The 11,705-nt window shown below is 43.8% G+C and overlaps 3 protein-coding genes across 3 annotated transcripts; 2 read left to right on the forward strand and 1 right to left on the reverse strand.

Annotated features, from left to right (window-relative positions):
* Nucleotides 1–563: 563 nt before the first annotated feature.
* On the reverse strand, nt 564–830 carry O0I10_011740 (uncharacterized protein; the record flags this gene model as incomplete). The annotated part of the gene is made up of 1 exon (XM_058491703.1): nt 564–830. One exon carries the CDS (start codon nt 828–830, stop codon nt 564–566), a length of 267 nt encoding a protein of 88 aa, XP_058337508.1.
* Nucleotides 831–2,740: 1,910 nt separating this feature from the next.
* On the forward strand, nt 2,741–4,827 carry O0I10_011741 (uncharacterized protein; the record flags this gene model as incomplete). The annotated part of the gene is made up of 2 exons (XM_058491704.1): nt 2,741–3,458; nt 3,527–4,827. 2 exons carry the CDS (start codon nt 2,741–2,743, stop codon nt 4,825–4,827), a joined length of 2,019 nt encoding a protein of 672 aa, XP_058337509.1.
* Nucleotides 4,828–7,968: 3,141 nt separating this feature from the next.
* On the forward strand, nt 7,969–10,097 carry O0I10_011742 (uncharacterized protein; the record flags this gene model as incomplete). The annotated part of the gene is made up of 2 exons (XM_058491705.1): nt 7,969–8,686; nt 8,758–10,097. 2 exons carry the CDS (start codon nt 7,969–7,971, stop codon nt 10,095–10,097), a joined length of 2,058 nt encoding a protein of 685 aa, XP_058337510.1.
* Between the last annotated feature and the right edge of the window lie 1,608 nt (nt 10,098–11,705).

Here is an 11,705-nt window from a genome sequence, read left to right on the forward strand (position 1 = left end):
AACCCGATGGGTGGTTGGTCATGTTGTCGCAAATCGAAAAACACCCTCTCCAATCCACTGCATGATGTGGCAAACAAGTCTCTGGGACCCACATGACTCCTTTATACACTACTTAGTACCAGCTCATAAATTGACAGCAAAAATAGCCACTTACCCAAAACCAACTTTGTCGATTCCACCATGGCGGGAACTCGTAACAATGCCTTTCACATCACCAAATGCGTTAAAATACCGATGAGTGATTGGCCGCATGTACTTGAAGCATTGATTCGGCACTAATGATAAAAAGAATATTAGATTCGGTGTACACCACCAAAAACGCATTAAGTGATCGAACTTACTTTTCCTTCTCAATGCATATTTTTCTAAGCACTAATAATCAGCACCAGTACTCCAGCATTGATGCATGGCTAGTAGTCGTACCAAGTATAGGGAAACGGCCTTCATATGTAACACTGGATATGCAAGGAAGTCGAAAGGCCCCGCTTCAGAATTTCGAATGCATTCAGAAAAGGCTCTTCAGACGTGGTTGCGTGAGCTCCTCCATGAGCGTTTCAACTTCTTCAACACACTTGGGATGTTTTGCCATATTTCTCGCAGCGCCAATGATATCCCCTCATACGCTCTGATCCTCGGATGGCAATACACATTGTAGCTGTACCGCCAGGGTATACCAAAGATGGCCATAATAGGATCTCATGTTTGCCCATAGATTTGGTCTCAAGCACAGTAAATTCCACAATGCCTTCACCCGGTTTCTTCACTTCATATGGGCAACCAAAATCTCCCCAGGATCCAGTACCAGATCGGTATCCACCACAACAACGCATTATGGAGATGTAGCTCACGTGAACATAAAGGCATTTGTATTGCAATCAAGCGTGGGTCTTGAATAGAACAAAGTTGCTCGGCGGGGTCGAAAGGACCATGTGTGCAAGTTTCACGATCCAGGTGGTCAATCTCAGATGCACCCAATGCCGCTACCAGCCAAGTTGTGTATAGGTCAAAGAATTTGATGTTGGTCATCCATGGTTGTCGTTCTGTCAGTGCTGGATGTGGTGTTTGGACATGCCGATGATCCATAGGATGTTGTCGATAAAAGCAAGGGAAAGAAAGAGTATGTGTGTGTGTTGATAACAATATCGAATAGTATTCCTCTCAATCAGTAGGCCAAATAATCCATCCTACCATTCTCAGTATGATCCACTTCGTCCTTGTCGATAATCGTTCAAAGCTGCAGCCATATCCAGCACACCATTCGAAAGCTGAAGTCCATCACCTTATCCCTCTGCTCTGGAATCCAGCCATCCTCATGCACGTTCATATACCACACGACGTTGAGATGCTCTTGCCGAAGATGATTACTGCTCCAAATCTCCTTATCACCATATCCCGTAGCTTGGATGGGTATCGACTTGATCTTCTGCTGGAATCCTTCTATGACTCAGACACCATGAGACAGCTGCCAAAGGATACATCACCATCATCCATAAGGTCCCTGTTCCATAACAAATGCGTGTTAGGCATGAGTCCTCTATTGACATCCATAATCCGTTTCAAATTTTACCTTGTTACATTGATGCAATTGGATAAGCGCACTTGGATAGTCGCTTTGCCAATAACAGGATGGCTATATTCAAGCTGTCGCAGGAAACGCTGAATGCATGATCTTGCTGTCAAGAATGGGAGAATAAGCTAGATGCTGCTGTTGACAACAAAACGTGTAAGAAAATGACCGTATTGTATCATGCTACATGTTCCTGACACCAGGAAGCATGCCAAAGGTCGTACCTGAAAGAAGGGAGTGTGTTGTCGGCGTGCTTGTTGAGTAATTGTGGCAAGTGATTCATTCAGTTGGTGGAATGCGTTGTGTCATGTGCTAGTGAAGTAAGAAATGTGTCGAAAAAGTGGTTGTTGTCAAGGTCATTGGACACGAGTGGACGCGTGAGACGAGGTTGGTGTTGAAGAGAAGGTTGAACAAGCCCCTGGATACCGCCGCCGGCAGTTTTTTTTTGTCAGGGACACCATGTGGTACAAGCCCATTTCGCTACATAAAGAGACATGGCTACGTCAAGTGATAGAGCCAAGAAGTGTACCATTATTTCTCTAAATCCATCTCATATTGTACCTGGCAGATTCCCCTCGTCGTATGATGTTATTATAGGCCATGTTTCATATGCGCATGAGTCGGCCTATGTTCGCTTCATAAAACACACCAGCCCTGGGGTATGAGAGTTTGTCATATATCATCTCGCTAACTGTCGCAGCCCATACAGTAACCATTCGGTGCCGTTGACGTGGTGCTTGAGATTAACGTGATGATGGGGAAGATAAAGTGCGTTTTGATGATATCGACTATTTGCCTAATGTGATGTCTCCAAACCTAATTTATTTGTGTGTGAGCCTAGAGACATAAGGGAGCAACATCAGCATGCAACACCTCCTCAAGATGACCGTGCGTTGTCAAATATGAGATTTATTGTTGCACTAGCTTTGACAGTACTAGAGAAAACCCAAAGCCGTGTTGATGTCCTTCATTTTTAGCTGGTCCTATAGCATAGATGGATATGCTCAAGTATATGTCTTCCATCCCTATATGAAGTAGGAAGAAGGATTATTTATCAACAGCTTTGTGTACGTAGCCATCAATCATCCTAGGTACAAACTCCACTCACTTTTCCTTCGGGTTGTCGTCTCTGCTTTTACTACTTTTGTTGCTCGCAAACGTACACCACGACCAATGACCATTATCGAGAACATTAGCTGGTCCGAATTGCTGAAGAACACCAATGTCACAGCTGAACATGGTAATGACGGCAACCGAATTGCCACGGCAACCGAGTCTTTGAAGCAAACAGCCCACCAATTCGTCGAGGTGCTCAATGAGCGTGCCAGACTTTTCGCCAACAGTGCTCAATTTGATACAGCGTTACGTGATGCAGCAGCCATAGTTGCCATATTACCGGGAGCAGGGCTTGGATACTTATGTACAGGAGACGTGTATTGTCAACAAGGGCATCATGCAGCAGCCATTACCATATACGATCAAGGCCTTCAAGCAGCGTCTGAATCGGATCCATGTTATCAACAGCTCCAACGTCATCGAATGACAGCAATAGCCAACAACAACAAACGTGTCGATTTCATCAGCCAGTTGCCATTGGATATTGTTATCACCAACATTGTACCAAGGATGGAGACAACGCATTTGATGTCTGATGTGCTGTGCGAGCCTCTTTACGTATCACGTGGATGGCAGAAGCGCATCTTGCAGCAACCTAACGGCCTGCAGTTGGATTTTGACAATGAGGATGCCACTTTCAAGAGAGGTCATGATCAACTTGTCCGCTTTGCACCCTATGTACAGACGTTATCAGGTTCCCTGTTTGGTGCTGTGCGTTTGGATGATCTTTTTACTCGTGCACAATTTGCCAACCTTAAACAACTCAACCTAACCTGTAAGTATGAGCCTCATAGATCTATATATATGACATGGATGAAATGATTAACATCTTACTTTGTATAGGTGAGGATGACTCCTTCCCTCGTCGTCATATTATAAAAGGCCTGCGATTGATTGCTGATTCTCTCACCCACTTGACCCTCCTATATTTTTCATCCATTCAATTACGTGATATCCTGGAGTTATGTCCAAATCTTGTGTCTTTGAATGCCGACGACTTGGATGTTGTGACGCCCTCATCGCCTTCATTGCGGTATCCCAAGATGACGCATCTTGGGCTTCTCTCCTCCCTATCAGAAAGAGCTCTCGATCATGAGGATATGGTGGATCTTATCAGCCGATTTCCTTCTTTATTATCACTTGAGATTGGACCAATGCCCGACTCCAAGCTCTTGACCATTCTACATGAACATTGTACCCATTTACAACGACTGCATTATGGTGGCGGATACCTTAGTACAGGCAAATTTGATGTTCATCCAAATCCGAAAGGAATCACGTCGGCTCATTTCTTTGGCGGTGTCTCTTATCATCAAGACGATCTTATTCAGTTCCTACATTTGAATCAACATTCTCTCGAAACGATTACATTGGTCGGCCATATTAATGGGGACAATGGTCGTTGGAAGTTACAACATGACAAAGTAGTATCGAACGGTGCTGTTGGTTTGCTCCCTGAAAATGACCCGACTCAATCAAAAGCTTCCTTCACGCAATTGACCAGCATCGATTTTTTCCCGTATTCTGATACACGCGATGACATTATGAAGTGGATGATATGGAACGCACCGAATCTCAAAGCTATCAGTATCCCTGAATCTCATCTTCAAATTGATATGGCAAAGGCGATGACGAGGTCCCAACACCTTTCCAAGTTAACGATCAATCGGATGATAGGACATCATGATTTCGGTGGCATTTCTGAATTCTTGAAGTTCCATATTGCAAAGGAGGGCCTGTCAACACTTGAAGAAATGACCCTGAACATGAATAGGCCGATCCATCATGTCACGTGGTTGCCTTTGATTTCTAGACTGAAATGCCTCAAGACCTTGGAATTACTCTCTCCCGACATTCTCGAAGGTGCCAAGCTAACATTGGTGGCCATAGGACTAGGATGCCCGGCTCTTGAAAGCTTAACGCTCGGTAACACTGGTGTCAAGTTGGGTGATGGTCTCATCAAGCCTCTGTGTAAACTTCCAAATCTCAAATGTCTCAGAATTGGAGCAAGAATATTGTCGCAACCCGATCTCTTGGCATTGATTGAATTCCCCAAGCTAGAACGTCTCTATCTTTACTATGATGTCCCGGATTGTATTAAGGAGATGCTACACAATTATATACCAAAAGTCATTATTGTATAAAATTGAAGGCCTATGATAATGCGTTGATTGATGACCACCTATAACAACGTATATGTATTTTGTCAGATACCACACAACCCTCAATGCGTCCCTGCCTTTTCCCAAGTCATCGATCATTCCTGTCACTTTAATAAACATCGAGAGGAGTTTGTTACATAAACATGTTTGCGAACAGCGAGGGTAAAAAGAATTTGCGAATGATGCAGAAGAAAGAGAACAATGAAATCCCACAAGTTTACAATCACCCAACAGAGCATGTGATCCATCATCCCTGTACACCAACCAATCTTCTCATTGTAAGCTGGCGTGTCACTTTTCCCACTTACAATCACTTGAGCCATCCAAAACCACAATCCCCACAATAACATCCACGTTCAATCCATGATACCCCCAATATCCAATCATAGCTGTCATGAGCCCCACAAGCAATCCCTTGAATGAATCATACGATAAAGCAGGTATATTGCCAATCTTGAATCTTGCCATGATACAATGTCTATTTACATGTGAATGGATCATCCATGGCCGTCATTGTCCCATTGTTGCACGTGGTTGTGGAATAATGTCGGATATCATCCAAGCGGGTGTCACCAATAAACACATGTAGCGCTGACAAGAATACAGGATACGTTCCTTTGAACCAGCAAGCCAAATCATCCTCCTGGTCACCATTGTCACCCTATTCACGATCCTCAGCATGATCCACTTTGACGGTCCTCCCCCTTGATGATCGATTCACAAAGCCGCAGTAATATCCAAGCATCATTCGAAAGCCGATTTTCATCACCTAGTCTCGCTGCTGTGGGATCCAATCATCCTGATGTAAGGTGCCACGTTGATGATGATATGATCTTGACGAAAATGGCGCTTCTCCATACGTATCCTTGTCATTGTATGTCCCCCAAGCGAGTTCACGAGCTGATATCAATGAAGCATCATCATCCATCATGTGCCTAATTGATGATGACCATGTTAGACAAGACCCATCTACCAACATGACAATCCATCTGCTGTTTACCGTATGTAAGTGCATTTGAATAAGAGTGCTTGGACATGCTGCTATCCCAATCAATGTATCGAAACTGTTTCGCGTGATGCTCAATGTAAAGTGCTGCTTTTGAGAATAGAAGAGTATGCTGGATCCAGTCGTCAAGATATTATGCAACGTAACGCGTGAAAAGCGTATCTCGTATAATGCAATATGCTCGTATCCACAAGTAAGCTTGTCAAAGGTCGCAATCAGGAAGAAGCGACGCGTTCTTGCCGTATGGGTTGAGGAGTTCTGGCAAGGGCGTTATTCAGTTGGCGTAATGTGCTTTGTCATCTGTTAAAGAGAAGAGGCGGAATGTATCGAGCAAGTGGTTGTCAACGAATGCGAGATGAAGGTGGTGGAGAGAAGAAAGTTGACCAAGTCCCCCCATGCCACGTCGGCCATTTTATCCTTAGCTAGTGCGACAACCATGTGACACAAGCCCATTCCGCTACACAACATCCCAAAGCATGCCACAAGGAAAAAGACACCCCTGCGTCGAATGATGAAGCCAAGCCGTGTACTATCGAGTAAAATCATCTCATATTGCACCTGGAAGAACTCTCCGTATGATATCGTAGCAGGATTTGTTGCATGTATGCCCGCTGGTGCCAATCTATGCTTGAAAACGTTTGGTACTCGTTGGATTAGTTCATGCAAAACCAAACAGTAGCAACATAGACACCATCATCTCTTGGAATTGAGCGCCTTCAAATCGGATGATGCACTGTTATTATTGATAGCACTCATCCAGTAAATGATACCCTTGATCATTCAGTGGCCACCTTCTTTATACATAAAGACCCCCCAGCATGCATTTAGTGTCTAGAATTTCAAAATACTCAGTAAAAAAAAAGGTACTCTGCATATCAAGGAGTGCAGCTTTGCAATTGAGATGGATGTCAAACTTGCTTGTAGTTTTACTCAGTAGACGACATTCATAAACGTCGTTAATCAAGCTTCTACATGTATATCTGCCTTGTCCTTTTTCGATGATAATCCTTTCGCAACGATGCAGCAGCAAAAGTTAATTGTTGGTTCTATCGCCTAAGACGGAGATGAGAAAAAGTGCTTCTCCTTAGCATCCATCATTGTATGTAGGCATGGATGTGTTATATTGTATCATTCTACAAGGTAAAAACGATATCAAGTATAGCGCTCTCGCGTAACCTTTATTTTCGTTTCATTGAGAAAAGTATGCAAAGTGCATGCGCACCCTACATTATCATCTTTTGAGGTGACTACTTGTACACCCCTGCTTAACCCTTGCACTCCAAATCTTTATAAAAGAGAGCGTTGAAGAGCATACACCACTAGGATCACACAACCATGATGAACTTCAAGCTTTCCTTTTTTATTACTCTTTCGCTGTTTGTGCTTACGGTGTTCTCTCAACAAGATCCCAAGGCAGGCCAAGAAAGCAACGCTAATACTGGATCTGCTTCGTCTTCTGCTGCTTCTGCTGCCGCTGCTGCTTTTGCGTCTGTGATACGTGATAAACCTACAAGTCTAGGATGCATCCCGTATTGTGCAGAGCAACCCAATACGCCGACGTTGGGCTGTCTCGTAAAGTGTATCAAAAATTGAGCTCTTCCGTGACCAATTGGTGTACCAGGAGTGAATGATGCTGTGCCTTGGATGATATGTATGTAATAGCTCTTGTCATTAAACCATAACCCATTTGAGATGCCATATTTTCGCTGATACTACGTCTCGTACATGTATCCGCAAGGCTTAATCTATACGATAACCGCTTATGCGATATCTTTGAACTTTCTCACTTTGCGTGTAAAAGTAGACATGTCTGCGAACACAATCATCATTTGATGTTTTAACATAGCAACCGTACCATCAAGCTGATGATGTTCTTATTAAAATACAACCTCTGAATTGATGGGCTAAAAGGATAAAGTCATATTGATCTTTTATTCAACTACAGGTCCTCCATCATCTAACTCAATCGCGTAGGTTCATGTAAGCAAAGCATACCCACTAGCAACATCTTAATGCGTGTAGTCAACGTGTGTGTAACCAAGCAGCCATCAACCATTTTAGAGACATCGCCGTCGTTTCTTTTGCTGCCTTGTTCCACTCAGACGCACCCACCATGAATGTTGTTGGCAAACGTAGTCTCCACCTGGTCCGATTTGCTGAAGAACCCAATCCTCACAGTTGAACATTGTAATGGCAAGAACCGAATTGCAGCAACAACTGAGACTCTTCGACAAGCAGCACACCAATTCGCCAAAGTCCTTAATGACCGTGCCAAGCTGTTAGCCAACAGTGCCCAGTTCGATGCAGCGTTGCGTGATGCAGTAGCAATAGTTGCCATGTTACCAGAATCAGGGCTTGGATACTTATGTGCGGGAGACGTGTATTGTCAACAAGGACGTTATGCAGCAGCGATTTCCATATACGACCAAGGCCTTCAAGTAGTACCTGAATCAGATCCATATTACAAGTACCTCCAGCAACATCGAATGGAAGCCGTATCCAACAACAGCAAGCGTGTCGATTTTATCAGCCGGTTGCCATTGGATATTGTTGTCACCAACATTCGACGAAGGATGAAGCCCATATACTACGATTCGAATGTGCTGTACGAGCCGTTTTATGTATCACGTACGTGGCAGGAGCGTCTCTTGAAGAGTCGAAATGGCCTATGGTTCGGCTTTGTTCAGGAGAATAACACACTCAAGGAGGGACATGCACAACTCATCCGGTTCGCGCCTTATGTACGGACCTTGAATGGCACTATGACTGATGCGCGGTTGGATGAGCTCTTTTCTCGAGGAAACTTTTCCAGGCTTGATAACTTTCATTTAGAATGTAAGTATGTATAAAGGGTGGATGGTATGTTACATACATATATGATTGATGCGAATGCTTTTATTGTGTAGGTGATCATTCTACTCCTCGTCGCCCATTGATAAACGGCCTCGAATTAATCGCTCATTCACTGGCACATTTATCCATCACCGAGTGTCATTCCATCCAGTTACGTGATATTCTGGAATCATGCCCAAATCTTGTATCCCTTAGCACGGATGAGGTGGATGTTGTTATGCCTTCGTCGTCTTCAACACGCTATCCCAAGATGAGGCACCTAGCGCTTTATGATGCATCAGAGACACCTCCTACGTATGATGATATGATCGATGTATTGAGCCGATTTCCTTCTTTGGTGTCTTTCGAGATTACGCCCATGCCCGATTCGAGTCTTTTGCCTATCCTACACAACCATTGTCCTTATTTACAGAGACTTTATTATGGTATCAAGAGCGTTGGGTTTTTCGCACATGCATTCGAAAACCATCCAAATCGCAAAGGGATCACCTCAGCTGTTTTGGGTGGAGAAGAGACCTATGTTCAAGACCACGTGATCCAATTTCTACACCTTCATCAACATACGCTGGAAGAGTTCGAATTTTACGGCCAGATGGTAAAGAGTTACCATGCATTGTGGGAATTATCGGATGAACACGTTCAACAAAGGAATACACAACGACGAGGTGAACTCTTACACCCTGATAACGATCCATCACTCTCAGCGACTTCATTTACGCGACTCGTCTATCTTCGCTTTTCGGAACTCCATCCATCTGTGGCGGTACCTTTTATGAAGTGGATTATATTAAACGCACCCAATGTCAACACCATCAATCTACCAGAATCCCGTTTTCTGCCAGATATTGCCAGCGTCATCATCCAGTTGAAGCATCTTTCCACGTTAGAGATCAGGAGTGTATTTGGAGTGGACAACGACAATGACAACAATGGCATCAACCAGTTTTTGGAGTATCATATTGGGATGGGGAATCGCTCATCGCTCGAACATGTGATTGTGCATATGGAAGATATCGAGATGTCCAAAGCAACGTGGATCCCTTTATTCACCCAATTGCAAAATCTCAAGAACCTGGAATTACTCGCTGACATCATCACCCACCGCTGCAAAGAGATGCTGGAAGACCTAGGTCGTGGTTGCCCTGCTTTAGAAAAGTTGACTCTTGGTATGGATGGAGCTGATATGGTTGAAGGTATCATCAAGCCTTTGCGACAAATTTGGAATCTCAAGGACATCAGGATGGGAGGGGCCACGGTATTTGACTCGGACCTTGTTGTTTTGGCATCATTTCCTCGTTTAGAGCATCTTTTCCTTCAATGCATGGTTCCGGATCGTATGCGAGAGATGTTGCACCGCCATATACCAAACGTAGAGATTGAATTCAATGTATAATAATAATAAGGAGCATCAACCACCATGATTCGAATGCTTGTTTTTTTCATGATTGCATGCTTGGGAATCAATGACATCCGGGACGAACCCTACACCTTTATAAGACCAAGAGTCGGCTGGCACACCTTTCTAGTTTGTATCATCACTATACATTTCAAGATGGACTTCAAGTTTTCCTTCTTTATGGTTCTTGCCCTATGTGTCTTTACCGTGTCGTCCCAGTATGCCGGTCAAGACTGCGCCCTACAATGTGAAGAAGCTCAAAGCTATGACGATTGCTTTCAGCAGTGCATCGGATGAAATTAAGGTCAAGGAACCCATTAACCTGCCCATGATGATGGATACATATTACACCATGATACATGATGTGCCTTTTTCTCGTGTAATTGGATAATATGCAATTGATATTGTCAATAAAATCATTTGGTCTTGTTTCATCGATACACAATGAATGCAAGGAGCATCTACCAAGCAACAATGAAATTTTTACTGAGGTCACTGCTACCACTTTTCATCAGCCTTCCGTTATGAATGAAAACGAGCAATCATGAATAATACTACTCCTTTTCGGTTCGTTGCTATGTAAATCCTCCTTTATTTTCATTTTCCATCATGTTCTCTAGCTATACCATCACAATATCAAAGTTCCAAGAGGCCGTCAAACATCCTGTAAAGTCACGATACTATACAATCCCAAAACATTCAGTGTAACGGAACCAAGGATCTCGATGACAATTTATGATGCTGTGAATATACAATAGGTCAAGCAGCTTGACGATCTTTATAGATGTGTGTCGATCCGACATGCGCCGTCTATGATGTCCTTGATTTGTGATCCCCACCAATCCTTCGTCTGACGATTCCATTGTAGCAGCAGCAGCGTATCTTGACCGTCGTGCACCACACGCCTTGAACAATAATCCAATCCATCATCGTCACCCTTATCCATATCCATTGATCCATTGGTCATGGTGAAAGCAAATTACGCTGGCGCATGTCGGAAGGGTCATAGATGATGATGCGGATGGTTTCAGTTCATATGCTGTGCTGGATGCTGCTAGCAATGTTGGATAATGGTCATGTTGATAAAAGTCTCACGTGATTGCAATATCGGTACGATTTCCATCTTCTGCTTGTTTCAAACCCATACATCCAGTCGTATTCCTCATGCACTGGTGTCAAATATTGAGTGGCCAAAGGGTCGTATTCCATAGCGTTGATAACGTCTCATTCGCAGGCTGCCGATAAATAGACTGCATCATCCAAAGGGATCGGTTTGATTCAACAGGGTCCTATTCAATGATGATTTGCTTGCCTTGTTAGCTACCATGCTTTCCCGAAATGCTAATCCATGCTCTTCTTTTACCGTGATACCTTGGATGATGATGAGTCGTGTCTTGTAGCAGTATCGGATCCACTTTCGCTAGTTAGTGTTCCTCTCAATCAGCAGGCCAGATCATCCATCCCATCATCCTCAGCATGATCCCACTTCAATGGTCCCATTGTCGATTCTCCTTGGAAGCTGCTGCTATATCCAGACACCGGTCAAAAGTTGAAGCTCATCACCTTATCTCACTTCTCTGGAATCCAACCATGCCGCCTATCCTC

Source organism: Lichtheimia ornata (assembly GCF_029851405.1).
Source record: "Lichtheimia ornata isolate CBS 291.66 chromosome Unknown scaffold00099, whole genome shotgun sequence".
NCBI classification, from domain to species: domain Eukaryota; kingdom Fungi; phylum Mucoromycota; class Mucoromycetes; order Mucorales; family Lichtheimiaceae; genus Lichtheimia; species Lichtheimia ornata.